Source organism: Bufo gargarizans, chromosome 2 (assembly GCF_014858855.1).
Source record: "Bufo gargarizans isolate SCDJY-AF-19 chromosome 2, ASM1485885v1, whole genome shotgun sequence".
NCBI lineage: Eukaryota > Metazoa > Chordata > Amphibia > Anura > Bufonidae > Bufo > Bufo gargarizans.
In genome coordinates, this window is record NC_058081.1 from 592,419,751 (window position 1) to 592,442,192 (window position 22,442).

Below are 22,442 nucleotides of genomic sequence, written 5' to 3' on the forward strand. Positions count from 1 at the left end.
TGACCACTTGCACTCTGTCTTATCAGAAATGAGGTAGAATAAAGAGCTCTTGGAGATCAGAGAACACGATGCATGGACTGTATTGGAGACAAAACATATTCTGCTGCCAAGTCTCGCTGTGTCCTGTGTCTTGCTCAGGAAGAACCAGTCTTGCACAATCCGGTGCCAGTAAGTGCTATTACCAAATGCCCAGTCCTTTGTTACTCCTAGACGTCAACATGTCCGGTATTCTTCTGCTCAAATAGCACACCAGGAAGTACTGCGTTACAGTCCTTGTCAGAAATTCCCAAACACACTTGGGCAGCATTGTGGATCAGGGGTTACCTTGGTCCCTGGTTCACATATGACTGAGGACAGCACCTGAATGGAGAATTTCCTGTATGTGAGGGTACATTCACACTACAGGTGGTACATGTCGCTGTGCGGGCTCCACCTCATCAGTTGCTGGATGCACATAGAGGAGCAGCGTAACATATGGGCAGGGTCTGCTCTCCTGAATATAGATGCCCAAGGGCATAGGTAGGTTTAGAGTAGGACCTGCCTGACTGAGACCACTGTGGCGCCCTTTAGTGACATCTTCTGGCAGCCCATGCGCCAGCAATGAGCTGGTGTAGATTTTAACTACAATAATGCTGGATTCAGGTATAAATAAAAGTGAATCTAACGGGTGGTTAGAGGCTCTGCCGCTGCTGCTAGACCAGACCCACTTTTCCCCAAGGCTTTTGAAAAGTGTCAAGAAGTTGGAAAAGTCATGAATAATATCACCAATATGACGAGTGCCATAATTTGTGACACCATAAGGCCCCTGTCAGACGAGTGTCACACCCGAGACTCACAATGTGAGCATCAGACAGCACCCATCCTGTCCTCCCAGCACTGCCGGGGTCGCATAGCATTATATTGGTTTATGATGCTATGTAACCCTTAGAGGTCTGGAATGTACTAGATAATACTGACACAGTGTTCTACAATACATCCCAGAACTGTAAGGGTTACATAAAATTACAAATCCATCTAATGCTATGCGACCCCGCGAGGCCAATGTGTGGGACTCGCTCATGTGAAGGGGCCTAACAGTGGCATAAAACCAATGATGAATTTGCCCCTTAGTTTTTAGGTGCATTTACCTAGACCTTTCACCATAATGAACTGTTTTTAGGGGGTATGCTGTACTTTATGGCAATTATACCTCAGGGTTGCATTGGCAGAATTGAGACTGGCCCATGAACTATCTACTGAGGCTGTCTGGCTCCCTCTCCTGCAGCGAGGAGAGAGTGTGATATGCGCACGCTTTTCTCGCCATCGGTGGGGGTCTCAGCTCACACACATCCACCAAATCAAAACTTTTGATCGGTCTTTGACATACTAAAGGTTTTACGAACACGCAGTGACCCTTTACAGAAAGCGACATATTTGTACACATTTCTGCGGCAGCTTTCACCCTGTGGTGTAGGACCATTCACACAGCACATACACACCATTACACTGCAAGAATCAAATAAAATGGAATACGGATTTCTATATGGTTTTTATATCAGCATGAAAACTAACAACATCCTGCTTAATGTCAGATCAGAAAAAATATAACAAATGAACGTGATGCCAAACTTCCTTTGCTACGCTATAGCCCACACTGACAGTACCTTGTACCAGAATACCGACACCTTTTTGGCACAAATCAACTTCGAAAACGTTATTATTGATTTGCGCAAAAAAGAACATATTTGTGATTTGCTAGACGCGGCCATGAAGGTCTGGATGAGGGGGCGCGATTAGGCGGGCTTGTAAAATACGCCAGATTTACTAAAGGCGTATGCTATTATATTGGGTTATACGGTATAACGTTAGACCAGCCCTGAGCAGAAGCCACAGTAATAAATTTGGGGCGTATTGTGACAGCCTGGAATATGTTTATATCCTTTACCTATATCATACCAAGATAGCACATAACTAACAGTGGTTGGATGGAGATGGATGGTACCTAGAACAAGCCTCTGCAGCATGGAGAGGCAGTAAGATGGCACTTCGTGTGACCATCTCTATACTGGTAGCCACCCACATAAGTAGTTATGCCACCAACGTCTGATAGCTGCAGGTCCCAGAGGTGGGACCTGCACCTATCTCTAGAAAGGAGCCCACAAAGTGAAGGAGAGCAGACCGCTGGCTCAGCTACTTCTGTCAGCCACATAGAAATGAACAGCGCGGTGCCCATGCTTCCACGGTGTGCTTCCCATTCATTCTATGAGACTTCCGAAAACACCCGAGCACGGGCTCTGTTCTAGAGATGGGACCCGCACTTACTTATCAGACATTGGTGGCATATCCTAGAGCAGGGATCAGCAACCGTTGGCACTCCAGCTGCTGTGAAACTACAACTCCCAGCATGCACACTTACTTGGCTATTCTTGTAACTCGCATGGAAGAGAAAGGAGGATGCTGGGAGTTGTAGTTTCAGAACAACTGGAGTGTTGGAGGTTGCTGATCCCTGTTCTAGAGAACCACCAACCCCTTCAAGTGGTTTCTAGGGATCCTGAATCCACTACAGGGGAAGATTCAAGAAGAGGAATAAACAGGCTGTACAATGTTATTACTGATTGCACTATGGGTATGGAGTCACTACAGCGGAGGTAACACAAGAGAAAACATAAAAAGTCCGTAAAAATAAGTTACATAATTGTTCCTAACAAAACAACGCTTCTAACGCATGACCGAGAAAGACAAACTCAGGTTTAGGTCAGTTTTTGAAGGGTATAAAACTTTGAGGTTCCCGTCTGCATCAGCCACCCGCACCTGCTCCAATACAAGCTCGGAACTGCCCTCCACTTCTGGGGTTGGATCGGCCACTGGTTTTTGATGGGCGGCACCTTCGTCAGGTTCTGTGTCTGACGTGACTTCTTCCTCTTTGTTCTCCAGGGTGAATTTATTCAGCTCTGCCATTTTCTGCACAAGAAGAAAGACACCAAAATGAATAGGGTTTTATGTGATTAGAAAAACGAGGCTACTTTCTTTCAGAAATAGCTCGCTAGTGTGTATGGCCTGTGTCTGGTAATGCACTTGGAAACTGCAATACTAGCCCTAGCCTGCAGACAAGAGTGGCGTGGCTTCTATCTAGAACCTGGGCTGCAAGGTATCCCTTTACAGACGAGTCAAAGATGGTGGGATTCTCATCAGCGCCACAGTCCTGTTAATGGCAAAACAAGGTAACAAACCCGAACAATGTACTCTTCTGATATATCAGATAGCAATTTTGTGCAGCCCCATGGGTTGCAGCTTAATTTTAATTTATAGGAAACCTGTAGCATGCATTTTCCACAATAAATCTCCACCCAGTGTTGTACCTGCAATGGTGGCACACCACAAGACTGCTATGGGGCCCAGGGCTGATGGGGACCCTAGCACTGAGCTGATTTCACGGATACCCACATAGTAGTCTAATGGTTTCCTGCAGCCACCACTAGGTGGAGCTCACTGCATACTGATTTATACAGCTCCTATTGAGTTCTATTGTAGCTGTATAAATGTATATGTGCTGAGGCTCCCCCTAGTGGCAGCTGTAGACACTCAATCATTTACAATAGGACATAGAGCTCACAGGGGAGACTAATAAGTGTATTAATAACACTTTTAAAAGCATAAATAAATTTAAAAAAATTAAAAACATTTGGGATGAACATCATACTTTTTCTGACGTGCAACATGGTCTCTGTCACTTTAAGGGCTCATGCACACAACCGGATTTTGCGAGCCACAAAAAATACAGACGTCTGTGTGCATTCCGTATTTTGCTGACCCCTAATAGAACAGTCCCATCCTTGTCCATAATGCGGATAATTATAAGAAGTTCTATTTTTTTTTGCGGAACTGACAAACGGAATGCACACGGAGTAACTTCAGTTTTTTTGTGGGGCGGACCCATTGAACTGTTCCGCATAAGGTCCACAAAAAAAAATATATAAAATAAAAAACACAGAACGGACACAGAAAGAAAATACGTTTGTGTACATGAGCTCTAACAGTGGTTAATCGCTCTCATCCAGAGAAACAAACTAAGAGTCTTCCAGATCATCAGGAATGAGAGTTCCCAGAAACTGGTCTCTGTAAGGTACCACCGATCACCCCATGAATGAGAAAAGCATTCCTGCTGCGGTCACCTACATCATGCTGTACAAACAGCAAACTACTGCCCAGAAACAATGCTTCTCTATGGGGACGACCCCAGCATGAAAATGCAGCTCTCTCACCTCTTATGATGAGTAGGCAATTATTGGGAACAAGAAAGGTGCCACATATCACACGATGAACAAGCAAAATGCTCATTCATCATGTGAAACAATCGTTCATGTGGACATCTAACGTCAACACTCATACTGTGGTATCACACCCTGATAAGAGGGGAAACCCCACAGAAAACTATGAAAGGAAAGGAGGAAGAACACACACACACACACACACACACACACCAGTTGGCCTGTATACAGATATTACTAGAAGGTCAGATAAACCGTCCATGATGTCCTGGAAGAGGAGACCCAAGTTAGATCAGCCAGTGACACAGATTGTGCCCAGACCGCCTGAGGAGTGAAACGGGAGCGGGGCGTCTGAAGGGCATCCTCAACATTTCTGAAGGAGTCGATATATTGGTCCAATATGGTACTGTAGCCAGGTGGAGGTGTCCCGTCACTCCAGTCTCTATTATGTCTGACTGCTTCAATTTTCTATCTATGCTCATTGAAGTTTTAAAGGGTAAATAAAGAATAGACGCCTACTAAGGGTACTTTCACACTTGCGGCAGAGAGATCCGGCAAAATGTATGCTAACTGATGGCATTTTTAAGACTGACCAGTCGAAAAAAATGCATTGAAATGCCGGATCCGTCATTCCGGTGGCATCCAGCAAAACGGATCCGGCATTTCTTTTTTTCAGTCTGCGCATGCGCATAACAGAACAACGGATCCGGCACTAATACATCCCTATGGGAAATGGCAAGTCTTCCGTTTTTTTGGCCGGAGATAATACCCTAGCATGCTGCAGTTTTCTCTTTTGCCTGATCAGTCAAAACGACTGAACTGAAGACATCCTGATGCAAACTGAACGGATTACTCTCCATTCAGAATGCATGCGGATAAAACTGATCAGTTCTTTTCCGGTATTGAGCCCCTGTGACGGAACTCTATGCCGGAAAAGAAAAACGCAAGTGTGAAAGTACCCTTACCTGACAGATTCTGCAACACCACTCCTGTTCTCCCAGAGGTGACGTCAGGTCGACAACACGTGACTGCTGCAGCCAATCACCGACCAGAGTGGTGAACTGAAGAGGCCGGTAATTGGCTGCAGCAGTCACATGTTCTCGATGTGCCATCCCCTCCTTCACCAGGGTATTGTTGGGAGGTCCACGCCATACTGCCAGATTGGAGTGTACCCAATTTTAATACCAGCCCACTAAGTTGAAGTCTTTTTTCCTCACTTGTTGCCTTTTTTCTGTGTGTGTTTTTTCTCCAAAATGTAGTATATTCTAGTTGTGGCCAAAAACGCCATTAACAAACAGTTGGGGGGTTAACTTTGCTATGATGCCCTACGATTTCTGTGTACGTCCCTGACACCACCACATAATTCCTGTCTTTTACAGCATTGCAGATAAACTTCTACCATATATAAAACTTCCCGAAAAATCTTGTGAATAATCATGCTGTCTGTGCTGTAATCACACCCACTGTGGAGTGACTACCTTCCCGAAGAGCTTCTGAAATACTGCGCATTTGCTGGACAGCGCGACTGTTGACAAGAACAGCCCTGAAGGATAAATTAACCCCTTAAGGACACAGGGCGTACAGGTACGCCCTTGTGCCCTGGTACTTAAGGACACAGGGCGTACATGTACGCCCTGTGCATATTCGATCACTGCCGTGCGGCTGGCAGTGATCGGAACCCGGTGCCTGCTCAAATCATTGAGCAGGCACCTAGGCTAAATGCGCGGGGGGGTCCCGTGACCCCCCCATGTCGGCGATCGCGGCAAACCGCAGGTCAATTCAGACCTGCGGTTTGCTGCGATTTCTGCAGTTTCTGATCCCCGCGGTCCCTGACCGCGGGGATCAGAAACTTTAGGATTAAAAATTGTTTCCTGTATCCCTCCCCCCTGCACCCCTGAGTTATTCGAGCACGGTGGGAGGTGCAGGGGGAGGGTTGCGGGCGGTGCGGGAGGCGGGATCGCGATCCCCCGCCCGCCTCCCATTGCGTAATCGTTGGCGTCTAGTGGGTATACCAGGGTGCCAGCACATTGCTGGCACCCTGGTATAAACGGCTGACATCTGTGCTGCGATGTCAGCCGTTTAACCCTTTCCATACCGCGGTCCGTACGGACCGCTGTATGGAAAAGGTTAACAGCGCAGGGAGCTCCCTCCCTCTCCCATCGGGGGGCTGCTGTGCCTTTGCAGCCCCCCCAAATGGAGAGGGAGAGAGCTCCCAGGCAGCCCCCCAAGCCCCGTCCTTACCCTTCCCCGTCTGCGCAGTTCTGACCATAACTGAGCAGACGGGGAAGGTTCCCATGGCAACAGGACGCCTTCGAAGGCGTCCTGCGGTCCATGGTTCTGAACAGATCTGTGCTGAAAGCATAGATCTGTTCAGTGTAAGTAAAATATAGTACAGTGCAATATATATTGTACTGTACTGTATTATACAGACATCAGACCCACTGGATCTTCAAGAACCAAGTGGGTCTGGGTCAAAAAGAAAGTGAAAAAAAGTGAAAATAAAGTAAAAATCAAAAAACACATTTATCACTGATTAAAAATAAAACAAATGAAATTCCCTACACATGTTTGGTATCGCCGCGTCCGTAACGACCTGATCTATAAAACGGTCATGTTACTTTACCCAAACGGTGAACGCCATAAAAATAAAAAATTAAAAACTATGATGAAAACGAGATTTTTGTATAACTTACCAGTAAAATCTCTTTCTCGCTCTTTCCTTGGGGGACACAGAAGACCTTGGGTATAGCTCATCTCCATAGGAGGCGTGACACTAAGTGAAAACTGTTAAGCCCCTCCTCCACAGCTATACCCTCAGCCTGGAGAGAGAGACTGCCAGTTGCGTGTCCAAGCAGTGAGAAAAGGCAAAGACCAACAAGGAACCAAAAAGCCGACTACCCAACGGGTAACAAAAACTCGGAAAACGCACAGAGAAAAAACAATGAATGGGTGGGTGCTGTGTCCCCCAAGGAAAGAGCGAGAAAGAGATTTTACTGGTAAGTTATACAAAAATCTCGTTTTCTCGCCCAGTTTCCTTGGGGGACACAGAAGACCTTGGGACGTTCAAAAGCAGTCCAAAAGGGGGAGGGACCACAGCACCAAGGTGAAGCACCCGAAAGGCATCAATGAACCGCCGCCTGTAAACCCAGGCGGGGTAAGGCAGCATCCGCCAAAGTCAGAGTATGCACCCTGTAGAAACTCAGTAAGGCGTGCAAGGCAGACCTGTGGCCGCCGTGCCCAAATGCCCAGCCGAAGCCCAATGCCTCCAGCCCAGGAGGCACCGACCGCTCTGGTGAAAGGAACGGTGACACCAAAGACAGAATCCTGCCCTAGGTGCGGTAACCTCAGCAATAGCCAATCTGATCAAGCGGAGGAAAACCACCCTGGAGTCTGTCAACCCTATGCACAGACCTCCTGGAAACCCAAGAGGCCGAACGTCTGCAAGAGTCGGAGATCTCCAAGTAAAAACGGCAAGGCCCAAACAACGTCCAAATAGGTGAGGTGTTGAAGCGAAAGGCAAACACCACCTTCAGAAGGAAGGAAGAAACGGGATGCAGAACAGCCCTGTCCTGGAAAAGACAGAAAGCTCGTAACAAAAAAAGGGGCCATTCCGGCACCCGTCAGAGACACGACTGATACGGAACACAACCGTACAGGACAGAAGGGATAGAGAGAACTCCTGTAACGGCTCCAAGGACAAGATTGGAGCGCCGAGAGCTCAGAATACAGTCCCCAGGGCGGTACCGAAGGACAGTACAGAGGAACCAAAGAGCCACTCCGAGGAAGAAGGTCTTGGCAGGCCAGAGGGCCGGGAACGCTGGAAGAGTTAGAACAGCGCCGACACTTGACACCTCAAGGAAAAGACAGAACCTTGGGGAAAGAACTTCAGAGTGGGGAATGCACAGCTTCCCACAGAACCCCAGACAAAAAAACCCTAAGTCTTACGACAGATCCTGGACGAAACACAGCCAGGAGTGGACAGTCGCCTGGCAAGCAGGCGAAAAACCCAATGTGATCAGGCGCAGACCAGTAACACGGGCAGAAGGGTCGACAAAACTAGCCCCGTCGGCCCTCGAACAATGTTGTCCCGTATCCACCCGAGCGGAGGAGCAGAGGACAGAGGGAAAGAACCCAAAGGATCCGCCAGACGCCAGGGGAAGGCAGGCTAAAGTCCATGCTGATGCAACCACTTTGTACAGTCCCGGTGAGGGAGATCAAAGGACAATCTGGACCGAGGTAGTCCCCCCAAGTTATCGAGAAAAGCAAGTCTACATCAGGACCAGCGTCTTAGAACGGGCCACGCAATCTGCACTCAGTGGGGGGACAGAACGCGGTAGACTCGGTAAATAGGCACACAGCTAATACAGCCAGCATGAACAAGGGAGACGGTACGAGGCCAAAAGGAACACCGGAACCATCCACATGAACAATCATGCTCTACCCAGAGGGGAGGACAGTGAAAATACAGCCTCCGAAGGCTGGCGAGAAGCCACATCGGAGTGATTCGTATAGAGCGGGAGCCGAACAAAGCCGGCGAGATAAGGCCGTCGAGACAGAGGCCGACAAAACACCCTCCAACCGAAAGGAGGAGGAGTGGGCAACAGGGAAGCCATAGGACTCAAAAGCAGAACCCGCTACACTGTGAGACGCCCGGTCCACCGTCTCGCAGAAGGCGAATACCTTGAAGAACCCAAGGCGGAGGTCCCCGGACCTGGGTAATCCAGCACCCAAGAGAAGTCGGGTGACCTTCCCGAGAAGAGCAGCCCGAACCCGGTAGCAGATCAGACAGAAGCGTAGAGGCGCCAAGAGGACGGACTCATACCACACTGCATCCGAAGAGGAGGAAATTGCAGCAGGCAAGGGAACCGCAGTCCTGCCAGAGCCAACGAAGAATTCGAGAGGCGCTGCAGACAACAGCACTCTCGACCATGTGACCACTAGCGCAGGGAAGTAATGCCGCAGAAGGACGCATGGGCATGCATCTAGGACCCACGAACACTCCCTGGCAGCTCGGTGCAGCAGAGAGCAAAAGAGCCTGTCCGGTCAGGAGGACAGAATGAACTCCCTAGGGACGAGTGCAAGGCTGGCGGCAAGCATCGTCTCCCAAGAAACAAAGGTATGCCGCAGGAAGCAGGTGAGGCATACGTACGAGCAGCCCCGTAAGCAGCGAGAAGGCCAACCCACCTAGAAAAAAGGGGGGGCTCGTCCCAGAGTGCCACAGCATGTACGGAATTGCAAAGTGCAACCTGAAAGGGAGTTATGCACAAACCTAGCATAGCATGCGAAGGAACGCAATCAGTCCACCCTGAAAGGGGGGAAATTGTACCTGGCCAACAGCAGTCGGCAAGAGTGCAAAGACCCGTCCCAAAAGGGAGTGATGCCTAAGGCCGTACCTACTTCAGAGAAGCAGGACATTACCCTATAAACCAGCAGGAACGCAGGAGGTCCACCTAGCGAAAGGGGAACATGCACAGGGATATCCTAGCATTAAATGAGTGTGCAATAATACACCCAACACTGAACTCAGCGAGAGTGCAACTACTCTGCCAACGAAGGGGGACATGTACAAGTCCAGCACAGCCATATAAGGACAGCCGTGAATCTCATGAGCGTGCCAAATTCTGCCCTTGAAGTGAGAGGTGGTCACGCACAAGGCCAGCACCGTAACCAATGGAAGTGCAAGCGTTCCACCCATGTTAGAGGGCCATTCTCATGGCCAGCAATGTATCCGGTGAGAGTGTAGCACAACGCCCAGAAAAAGGGAGGGTAAAGCACATGGCCAGCATCTCATCCAGGGAGAGTGCGAGCACACCGCCATGCATGGGAGTCATACACATGGCCAGCAATGTACCGGCAAGAGACAAACACAGTCACTAAGGATGTGTGCATGTCGCCTGAGGAAGGAAGGCATGCCCCGGGCTGGCAGAGAATCCAGCAAGAGTGCGTACACCGCCTACGGAAGAGGGGCCATGCATATGGCCGACAGCGGATCCAGCGAGAGTGCAAGCACCCTGCCATGTATGGGGTACATGCACGTGGCCAGCAACGTACCTGCGAGGAAACAACCAACGACAGAGGGATGTATGTATGCTGCCTGAGGGAAGGAGGCATACCTAAGGCCGGCAGGGAATCCAACAAGGGTGCAGCATACCGCCTAAGAAATGGCCGGCAGCGAAACCAGTGAGTGCAGCACAATAACATAGTACATAAGTACATCATAGCACATCAGCGAGAGTGCAGCATTCCGCCAATGGAAGGGGGACGTGCACATAGCCAGTACCGTATCCGGTGAGAGTGCAGTATTCCGCCTAAAAAAGGGGGTCATGCACATGATCGGCAACAGATCCAGTGAGAGTGCTGCGTTCCGCCCAGGAAGGGGGTCACGCACATGGCCGGCAGCGAATCCAGTGAGTGCTGCGTTCCGCCCAGGAAGGGGGTCCCGCACATGGCCGGCAGCAAATCCAGAGAGTGCAGCGTTCCGCTTATGGAAGGGGGTCGTGCACATGGCCAGCACCGTATCCGGTGAAGGTGCAGTATTCCGCCTAAGAAGGGGGTCATGCACATGGCCAGCCAGGGAGAGTGCAGTAGCCCGCCTAGGAGGGGGGGGAATGCACATGGCAGGCACCATAACTGGAGAGACGATGAATGCTGCCTACCGAAGGTCCGAATGCACTTGGCCAGCGCCGTATCCTGGAAGAGGCAAGAAAAAAACTGCCTAAAAGGGGAAATGCCCTAGCAGCGACGCAGGCTGGGAGCGCAACACCATGCCGCCTGTGGAAAGAGGTCATGCAGACATGCAGCATTACTGATGAGGCTGCAGCGTCCTGCGCAGCCCAATAGAAATCATGATCTATTATTAATTATTGCATCATTATAAAAATTTTTTTTTTTTTTTTTTTTAAATTCTAATTTAAACCCAGCTTCTGAGGCTAAAGGGGAGCCACTATATAGGGGCCCTGAGAGACCAGGAGAAAAAAGAAAAAAGGGGGGCCAACTATACAGACCCATTTGTGGGAGCCGGCCTGCACCCAAAGGGTTAACAGGGATCCGGCCTGGAGGGCGGCGTGCGATCCCCTGAGGGCGGAGGAACCTCCAGGCGGGAAAAAAATCGCGCCTGGAGAAGTTCCCGCCCCCTCCACCAGAGACCGGAAAAGTGCGGCCTAGTAGGCCGCGAAGCCGGGGGCTAAATTTGCGGAGTCCGGCCCGTCATACCGCCGGGACCTGAGGCGGAATGGCGGTTCAAACCGGCCGCGGGAGCCCACCCCGCGGGCCGGTCGGGATTGCGGCCCAGCAGGCCGCGAAGCCTGGGACCAATTAGCGGAGCCCCGCCGACCGGCACCTGCTGGGGCATAGTCAAGCCCAATGCCGGCCGCGGGAGCCCACCCCGCCGGCCGAAAGAGACAGGGGCCCGGAGTGGCGGTTTTGCCGGCCGCGGAGCCCACCCGGCCGGTCGGAAAAGACAGGGGCCGGAATGCGGTATTGCCGGTCGCGGGAGCCCACCCCGCCACCAGAAGAGACAGGAGGGCCGGAATGGCGGCTCGCTGGCCGCGGGAGCCCACCCCGCCGGCCGGAAGATACAGGGGCCCGGAGTGGCGGTTCTGCCGGCCGCGGGAGCCCACCCGGCCGGCCGGAAAAGACAGGGGCCGGAATGCGGTTTTGCCGGCCGCGGGAGCCCACCCCGCCGCCAGAAGAGACAGGAGGGCCGGAATAGCGGCTCGCTGGCCGCGGGAGCCCACCCCGCCGGCCGGAAGAGTAAGGGGTCCTCCTTACTCCACTGCAGCGTCCTGCCCCTCCGGTAAGCCCAATGTGATTAGGCGAGATGGGGGGAAGCGCAGATGCCAGGGGGGGACCCAGAGACGGAGAGGTCAGGATATAGTCCCCTCACTAGCAGCATGTCCTATGAGGCCAGGAGAAAAGGGGAGCAGATTGCCGCACAGCGGCACCCCAGGGGCCAGCCTATGTCCAGCAGGGGAAGGGTCCAGAGGCCCAGTATGGGGGTCAGGCACGCAGGAGACCATTGGGTGGGGGACGTAGGGCTGGAGAAGCCACTCTCTTACCACAGCCGTCTTCACCCTCGGTCCATTCCAGCAGGGTCGCCCCTTCAGCTACTGGCACCGTAGTGGCAGGACGCTGGAAGAGGGGCTTGGCGTGCGGGCGACCCTTGCGCTGGCGGGATGTAAGGGAGCTAGGCTGCCCTGATCCACCTTGCCTTCTGTGGGGGAGGCAGCAGTGCGGTGACCGGCACTGGCGCAGCTCAACCCCGGGAGAAACAGAGAGGTCTAGTGCGTCTCTGTTGTCCCTGATGATCTGGAACAAAAAAGAAAGAAAAAAGTAAAAATCTAAAATTTAAACAAGGAGAAAACAGCCCTGCAGAGCAGGGAGTGTCTTGCCTCCTTGGACACTAAGCTAAAAACTGGCAGTCTCTCTCTCCAGGCTGAGGGTATAGCTGTGGAGGAGGGGCTTAACAGTTTTCACTTAGTGTCACGCCTCCTATGGAGATGAGCTATACCCAAGGTCTTCTGTGTCCCCCAAGGAAACTGGGCGAGAAATTGGAATTTTGCCCACCTTACTTCCCAAAAAAGGTAATAAAAGTGATCAAAAAAGTCGCATCTACGCCAAAATTGTAACAATCAAACCGTTATCTCATCCCGCAAAAATCATACCCTACCCAAGATAATCGCCCCAAAACTGAAAAAACTATGGCTCTTAGGCCTCTTTCACACGGGCGTGAGTTTTTTTGCCCGGATAAGAGCCGGGTGCGTTGCGGGAAAATGCGCGATTTTTTCTGCGCAAGTGCAAAACATTGTCATGCGTTACTCTCGCGTAAAATCGCGCATGTTTGGTACCCAAACCCGAACTTCTTCACAGAAGTTCGGGCTTGGGATTGATGCTCTGAAGATTGTATTATTTTCCCTTATAACATGGTTATAAGGGAAAATAATAGCATTCTGAATACAGAATGCATAGTAAACCAGCGCTAGAGGGGTTAAAAAAAAAAAAAAAAAAAAAAAAAAAAAAATTTAACTCACCTTAGTCCACTTGTCTCCGCTGCTGATGAACAGGACCTGGGGTGAGCTGCTCCATTAAATACAGGTTAAGGACCTTCGATGACGTCACTCCGGTCATCACATGGTACGTCACATGATCTTTTACCATGGTGATTCACCATGGTAAAAGACCATGTGATGACCGGAGTGACGTCATCTAAGGTCCTTAAGCTCTATTTAATGGAGCAGCTCACCCCAGGTCCTGTTCATCAGCAGCGGAGACACAAGGAGATGCCAGCTTCGCGAGCAAGTGGACTAAGGTGAGTTAAATTATTTTTTTTTAACCCCTCTAGCGCTGGTTTACTATGCATTCTGTATTCAGAATGCTATTATTTTCCCTTATAACCATGTTATAAGGGAAAATAATAATGATCGGGTCTCCATCCCGATGGTCTCCTAGCAACCATGCGTGCAAATCGCACGGCATCCGTACTTGCTTGCGGATGCCATCCGATTTTCACACACCCCATTCACTTCTATGGGGCCTGCGTCACGTCAAAAATCTGAAAATATAGAGCATGCTGCGATTTCAACTGAACGCACAAGTGATGCGTTAAAAACATCGCTCATGTGCACAGCCCCATAGAAATGAATGGGTCAGGATTTAGTGCGGGTGCCATACGTTCGCCGCACGGATCGCACCCGCACGGAAAACTCGCCCGTGTGAAAGGGGCCTTAGACTATGGAAACACTAAAACATGATTTCTTTTGTTTCAAAAATAAAATCATTGTGCAAAACTTACATAAATAGAAAAAAAAGTATACATATTAGGTATCGCCGCGTCCGTATTGACCGGCTCTATAAAAATATTACATGACCGAACCCCTCAGATGACCACCGTAAAAAAATAAAGCAATTTTTTGTCATCTTCCGTCACAAAAAGTGTAATAGCAAGCAATCAAAAAGTCATGTGCACCCCAAAATAGTACCAATCAAACCGTCATCTCATCCCACAAAAAATGAGACCCTACTTAAGATAATCGCCCAAAAATTTAAAAAACTATTTGTTTTAAAAATGAAATTATTGTGTAAAACGTACATAAATAAATAAAATTGTATACATATTGGGTATCACCGCGTCCGTGACAACCTGCTCTATAAAATTACCACATGATCTAACCTGTCAGATGAATGGTGTAAATAACAAAAAAAAAAAAAAGATGCCAAAAAAGCAATTTCTTGTTACCTTGTAATATAGAGCAACCAAAAATCATATGTACCCTAAACTTGTACCAACAAAACTGCCACCCTATTCCGTAGTTTCTAAAATGGGGTCACTTTTTTGGAGTTTCTACTCTAGGGGTGCATCAGGGGGCTTCAAATGGGACATGGTGTCTAAAAAACCAGTCCAGCAAAATCTGCCTTCCAAAAACCGCATGGCATTCCTTTCCTTCTGCGCCCTGCCGTGTGACCGTACAGCGGTTTACGACCACATATGGGGTGTTTCTGTAAACGACAGAATCAGGGCCATAAATAACGAGTTTTGTTTGGCTGTTAACCCTTGCTTTGTAACTGGAAAAAAAAAATATTAAAATGGAAAATCTGCCAAAAAAGTGAAATTTTGAAATTGTATCTCTATTTTCCATTAAATCTTGTGCAACACCTAAAGGGTTAACAAAGTTTGTAAAATCAGTTTTGTATACCTTGAGGGGTGTAGTTTCTTAGATGGGGTCACTTTTATGGAGTTTCTACTCTAGGGGTGCATCAGGGGGGCTTCAAATGGGACATGGTGTCAAAAAAACTGTCCAGCAAAACATGCCTTCCAAAAACCAAACGGCGCACCTTTCACTCTACGCCCTGCTGTGTGGCCGTACAGTAGTTTACGGCCACATATGGCGTGTTTCTGTAAACAGCAGAGTCAGGGCAATAAAGATACAGTCTTGTTTGGCTGTTAACCCTTGCTTTGTTAGTGGAAAAAATGGGTTAAAATGGAAAATTAGGCAATAAAATGAAATTCTCAAATTTCATCCCCATTTGCCAATAACTCTTGTGCAACACCTAAAGGGTTAACAAAGTTTGTAAAATCAGTTTTGAATACCTTGAGGGGTGTAGTTTATAGAATGGGGTCATTTTTGGGTGGTTTCTATTATGTAAGCCTCGCAAAGTGACTTCAGAGCTGCAGTGGTCCCTAAAAATTGGGTTTTTGTAAATTTCTGAAAAATTTCAAGATTTGCTTCTAAACTTCTAAGCCTTGTAACATCCCCAAAAAATAAAATATCATTCCCAAAATAATTCAAACATGAAGTAGACATATGGGGAATGTAAAGTCATCACAAATTTTAAGGGTATTTCTATGTATTACAGAAGTAGAGAAACTGAAACTTTGAAATTTGCTAATTTTTCCCAATTTTTGGTAAATTTGACATTTTTTTATGCAAAAAAAAATATTTTTTTTAACTTTATTTTACCAGTGTCATGAAGTACAATATGTGACGAAAAAACAATCTCAGAATGGCCTGGATAAGTCAAAGCGTTTTAAAGTTATCATCACTTAAAGTGACACTGGTCAGATTTTCAAAAAATGGCCTGGTCCTAAGGTGTAAAAAGGCTGTGTCCTTAAGGGGTTAATACATTACATGTCGGACGAAGCAGTTATTTTTTTTCTAATAAGCTTTCATCTATCATTTGATAGGTTCCCTTTAATGAGGTTGTACATTTTTGACCCTTTTTTTTTTTTTACCCTGAAGGTTCTATGAACGATAAATCAGAGGGTCTTCTGCAGTGTTTAATGTTACTACAGCGCCACCATAGGAGAAATAAAGCATTACACAGTTTCTTTTAAAGCTGCTCTGTGTAATGCTGGGTATTCTAGAGCATGGGGTGCTCTTTGTGGCCACTCTCTGCTTTGGTTAAGACAAGAGGCCTCCAAAATGAGGGCACCCTCTCTATTATTTGCCAATGCGCTAACAGTTTAAAAGGCCAAAATAAATAAATAAATCATTTCTGGAGTAACTGGAGCCCGTAATTAGAAATAAGAGCTACATATGAGCCGTCAGCTGACAGGATTCAGAGTGAACAGAAAGTGACAGCTTGAAAATAGACTTAATTTTTAACCCCCTGCAGTTCAGAAACAGCTGAACATTTTTAATACAGACCAATTGGGAAAAAAAAAATTTTTTAACCCAAAATGAGTAAAAAGCAGAAGGTTTCCATAGCCTTTAAAGATCCTGTACATTGCTCATACTAAACAGGAATAGGGATAAGGCAGGGTGCCAATCAGGTTATGTGGAAATCTGGTTGACAACCTTCAGGCCGTTTTTCACCCAGTATAACTGTTGCATAAATCCAGGATGAATCTGCATTGACCAAAGATACTAAGATCCCCCCCAAACTCCCAAAAATGCACCAAACGGATATGCCACTGACTATACTAGTTAGTCATACAAGCAGATATTAAAAGCTGAGACAAACAAAATCACAGAAATGAGAAACACGCTACAGTGTTTGGGGTTTGAGCAGTTCCCCCATATTTGCCACTTTATTTCTGTGATTTTGTTTTATATGTATTGAATGTGCCTTTACCTGGCATTCAAACACTCTCCTTTGCACCTGGTAACCTCCATCACATGGTCTGATATGGGTGTGGCTTACAGTCTGGCTTTGTTCACATTGCATTAGTTGTCCTGCCATGCGGTTGTGTGGAAGCTTGGCTGTGAGCTGGATTTCATCACCTTCAGACCGTGTTCACACCATAGTTAGCGTAGTGGTAGGACCCTTGCCATGCTGAGAGACCGTGACATGGTGCATGATGGGCTCCGATATCTTCCTGACAAGAATATATTGGCAAAAGTCTCAGCTTGTATGACTAGCTAGTATAGTCAGTGGCATATCCGTTTGGTGCATTTTTTCCTGTGATTTATATAATGGATCTTAACAAGGTTCCAAGTAGAGCTTCAACATGCAACAAGAAGAAATGGGAGTGAGACAAAAAAAAATTGAGCATTCAATTTAATGAAAACAACAAATAAACTGAAACAGGCTGTTTTTCAGCTGACCAAAAGTTTAGGACCACACCTCCAAAACAAAAAACAAAAAAAAAAAAAAAAAAAAACAGAAATCCAACTTCCAAACATGAACTCAGCAATGAGTTGCTCTGCCGTTATTGTTTATCACTTCTAAAATTCGTTTCAGCATGTTTGATGCAAGCGTTTCCATGAGGTGAGTGGGAACATTTCTCCAAGTGGTGAAGACGGCCGCACGAAGGCCATCTACTGTCTGGAACTGTTGTCCATTTTTTCAAACTTCCCTTGCCATACATTCCCAAAGGTTCTCAATTGGATTTAGATCAGGGGAACACGCAGGAGGGGCCAAAAGAGTGATGTTATTCTCCTGGAAGAAGTCCCTTGTCCTGCGGGCATTTTGTACTGTAGTGTTGTCCTGTTGAAAAACCCAGTCGTTACCACACAGACGAGGGCCCTCAGTCATGAGGAATGCTCTGTGCAACATCTGGACATAGCCAGCAACCGTTTGACGCCCCTGCACTTCCTGAAGCTCTATTGTTCCACTGAAAGAAAAAGCACCCCAGACCATTATGGCGCCCCTCCACTGTGGCGTGAAGAAAACATCTCAGGTGGGACCTGCTTGTCATGCCAGTAACGTTGGAAACCATCAAGATTACATTTTTTCTCATCAGAGAATAAGACTTTCTTCCACCTTTGAATGTCCAATGTTTGGTGCTCTCTTGCAAAGTCCAAACGAGCAGTTCTGTGCCGTTCAAGGAGACGAGGTCTTTGAAGACGTTTTTTTGTTTTTGAAGCCCTTCAGTCTCAGATGCCGTCTGATGGTTATGGGGCTGCATCAGCACCAGTAAGGGCCTTAATTTGGGTCGAGGATCGTCCAGTGTCTTGACGGACAGCCAATTGGATCCTCCGGCTCAGTGCTGATGAAATTTTTTGGGGTCTTCCACTTTACTTTTTTTGTTCCATAACCCTCAGGATCATTTAAGAAATTACAAATGACTGTCTTACTGCGTCCCACCTCAGCAGCGATGGCGCGCTGTGAGAGACCCTGCTTATGCAGTTCGACAACCCGACCACGTTCAAAGAGGGAGAGATTTTTTTGCCTTTGCCATCACAACATGTGAGTACCTGACAGAAATGACAATGAATCCACATCTTTGCACAGATTTGGCCTTTTAAAAAGGCATGTGGTCCTAAAATTTGGATCAGCTGAAAAACAGCCTGTTTCAGTTTAATCGTTATTTTCAATTAATTGAATGCTCAAAAAATCTCTCACTCATTTCTTCTTGTTGCATGTTGAAGCTCTACTGGAAGCTTGTTAAGATCCAACAATAAAAAAATGGCAAAAAAATATATCATATTTTACAAGTGGTCTTAAACTTTTGATCAGGACTATGCCTATACGCAGTAGATAAGTCTATCTCCTCAGACACCTGGCGATGTTCCACTGACGGCAGCACGTGATTGTGCATATCAGAAGAGATGGAATTACACACTGTGCACTCTGCGTACTGTTTCCATTAAGGACACCACACATCTAAAAATAATTGTTTCAAAGTAACACGCTGTACTGACAAAGACACCGCCAAACAGATCACTTTCGCTGTGATCTAGTTTGGACGAGGACATCTGTGGTTCTGATGATGGTATGGATGGTGAACAGAGGACACCAGCTCCACCAGTACACACAACTCTGTAGCGGGCAGACATGGCCGGCAAGCCCACTCATTCTGGGAATTGTTGGGGTTACGATCTCAAAATTGCATTGAAAGATTAAAATTACAAACTATTTCCCTTTAAAAGTGTTGTGAAAGAATGGGGGAGTTTTTGGCAAACTCTCCCACTTGGCAGGACCTATAAAGGGCAGATTTACCTTCTTCTCGGCTTCCCACTTGGCTCCGACTCCGCTAGACTCCTATGAAAACATCCAGTTAGACATCGCCACAGCCAATCACTGGCAGTGGCGGAGACCGGATTCCCTTACATCATGACAAATGGTCACATGACGCAAGGTGATCCAGTCTCAGCCGTGGCCAGCGATTGGCTGCGGCGATGTCAAACTGGAGTCCAGCAGAGCAGCCCAGGCCTGGAGGAGACAGAGCAGGAAGTCAGTGTCGAGAAGCAGGTATGTAATCTTCCATTTACAGAACCTCCTGGGGGTGGTCTGAGGACGTCTGTCACTATACAAAATCATGAGACTGCAGGCAAAGTTATATTTATACAAGTACAATGTGTGGACGTCATCCATGGCATCGAGTCCAACCAACAAGAATTCCAAAAATGCCAGGTATAGCCAGGAAAAAAGACAGGGGAGAAAGGCAACTGTAGAAGCAAAACTCACAGCAATGAGGGCATCCATGACTTCCTTACAGATCTGCAAGCTGCTGGAACTAGTCACCTCAAGAAGAAGGTCCCGGGTGGATTTACGGACCTGGGAAAAAACACAGAAAATCAACTGATTGTATATGATGTTTAGTTTTTGCAATTCCTCTTTTAAAGGGGCACGTCATCCATTATTCAGTGAGATAGTTGGAGTCCGAGGGTCTGACCATACACCGGGAATAACGTTCATGGCTGGAATACCTAATCAATGTAGTCAAGAACAAACCCTATAAACGGATAGAACCACTGGAGCCGAGCCATAAAAAAAATAAAAAAGACTGGATGTCCCACTAAGTGCCAACTCCTATGGATTCATCAAGTTGGTTCTTATTTTTCTCCCTCAGCTTTACCCAACCTCCTGGCCTTATTACGGCCTGGTCTATCTAACCACAAACTGTTAATGTGCAGAACTATGGACACCGACCGCTATGACTCTGGAGGACCTGACAAATCAATGAATTACACTTTAGAAACAGTGTAATACCGCAATTTCCCTGTAGTGGCGCTGCAGGGAAACTGAACCCTTTCTAAAGATTTCCCACAGACAATCCCTCTGTAATCAAATTATTGTTGGAGGAACATTTTAATTTGAACACCCCTTTAAGCAGTTTATTATTATTATTTCAAATACAAACCTTAGAAAAGTCTGTCAAATATTTCTAAACTTTTTTTTAATCATTTGCAGGTTTTAGCTATAAACTCCAGAAATGACTTACCTTGGTCTTGTCACTATTTGTGATTGGTGGGAAGGAGATCACTGCATTTTCAGCATCTACCAAGCATGGGTAATACTCTTTACCATCCAATAAACGAAGGTACCTGGAGAGCAGAGGCGAATATCATCATCTCCATTCAATGACATCTATACAAGGTACTTACTGTTGAAGATGTCCCACATTTAGTCATCACTTATTGCACCAGATACAGGCAGACATTGCTGGTCAGGGAATACTAGTACTGCTTGCAAAGGGGCATCCCCTTAGATTTACCCCCCTCTATACCATGGACATCAGACACTGCCTTTGAAGGCGTAAATGGGTGAGATTAGGGAGTTTTCTGATCTTCACTGTTAGATCGAGGAGACATATAATAGTACACTGCAAAATAACAGCACATCCTAGCAACGAGAGATAAATAGGCACACGCACATCTGCTCTGACCGTAGTACACAAGGAAATGAACACAAAAGATGCAGCAGTGCTGTGCAAGCGCTGAGATCTATGCCAAAACTGAATAAATGGACCATTTTAAATTGAATCACTGCTATACTATATTATACCTCCCCTGAGTCTATTTTGGAGGCCTAGGTTTAAGACAGCAGCAAGTTGGTTCAGTGTAGGGACCCGTCTGTAGGAGAGCTCCTTCTCATGGCAGATGGACTTACACAATTTAATCAAAATCTGATCTGAGCCTCCCATTTAGAAGTACAGCGCATTCAGCACGAATGCTGTTTATAACATGATCCATATATTCAATGTTATTACTTGGGGTTTTATTTTTATAAGAAAGACTGGTTGCCTGACATTCCCACCCTTAGCTGGTAGGGAACCCATAGGGCTAGATGGCAAATCTGGACTAGCACTGTGCAGACATCAGAGAAGGAGGGAAATGTCTTGGCAGCAGTCACATACCATCAGCTACCATTTTATGCGGCCCTATTAATCAGATTTTTCTAATTTCTTGCATTTTGGGCTAATGCACATGGCTGTAAGTGTTTTGTGGTCCGCAAGCGTCTGTAAAAATGCCCTATACTCGTCCGCAAAATGGACAAGAATAGGACATGTTCTTTATTTTTTGCTGGAGCGGAGGGTGTGGTGTCTGCATTTTTTAAGGCCACACTAAAGTATATGGGTCTGCATCTGATCCGCAAAAAAATGCAGATCGGATGTGGACTGAAAGTACGGCCGTGTGCACGAGCATGAGATGCTAGCAAACTGGACCTGTAACTACTACCCCAGCCTGCCTCTGCAGATTGTGTAGGATATTTCGGATACTGGAGGTAAGTGACACTGCAGTAACACTATCTCCAGCAGGACAAAGAAGCAGCTTTTTTCTCTGCAGATAGATTTGAAATGTTATACACGTCTGATCCATAGGCTCGGGGGACACAATGGAAGTGTATGGTGGCTGCGCCCTCCTCGAGTGTTGAGTAACCAGTGAGATACTGGAATTCAGTGTCAGTAATCTGGTCCTTGAGCACACTAGAAGATTGTGTAACAGACCACACACCAGGAACACCTGCACTATTCACAAAGTGGTGAGCGCAAATCGAACCTAGTCCTCAGAAGGATGACTACCAACCGTGACAACACAAGCCTTTCTATATGGACCTTCATGTAATGGTTTGTCTCAAGAGGGTGTTTAGGAGGAGCTGCGCAATTCTTTCCATTAGCAAATCTTGCATAAAGCAGCATAAAAAGCATCTGCCTCTACATAGAATACATGTCCCCCCCACCCCCTGCAGAGGAAATGTAGTATTACGTGTCGCTTATTCACATAATGGCTGACCACGGAATATATGGGTCTATGATATAGGAGCTACTCTTACTTAGTGTCTCTCTTATCTGGTTCATAGGACATAGTGACACCCAGGGTAATTAAGTGCCCACACCTGGATGTTAAATTGGTGCTAATGGGATGTACATGTGTAGATCTAGAAAATTATTTTGCTGGCCATACACATTACATAATGGACATCGGATATGTTTGGAGGAGATCACAAGAATTAATGGTCAGGTTGGGGGTTATGCTTTGTAGCCCGTAGTGACCGTATAGAAGTCTTGGACAGATGGCTGCTAGCGTAGGG

The 22,442-nt window shown here is 47.1% G+C and overlaps 1 protein-coding gene across 1 annotated transcript in view; it reads right to left on the reverse strand.

Annotated features, from left to right (window-relative positions):
* Positions 1-1,517: 1,517 nt before the first annotated feature.
* Positions 1,518-22,442, reverse strand: part of LOC122926777 (leucine-rich repeat-containing protein 47-like) — a 33,746-nt gene continuing 12,821 nt past the window's right edge. Inside the window, exons 5-7 of the mRNA XM_044278259.1 lie at positions 20,353-20,455; positions 19,596-19,685; positions 1,518-2,940 (exon numbers count right to left, since the gene is read on the reverse strand). Coding sequence (XP_044134194.1) covers positions 2,698-2,940; positions 19,596-19,685; positions 20,353-20,455 — 436 coding nt within the window. The 3' untranslated portion in view covers positions 1,518-2,697. The remainder of the gene's footprint in view (positions 2,941-19,595; positions 19,686-20,352; positions 20,456-22,442) is intronic.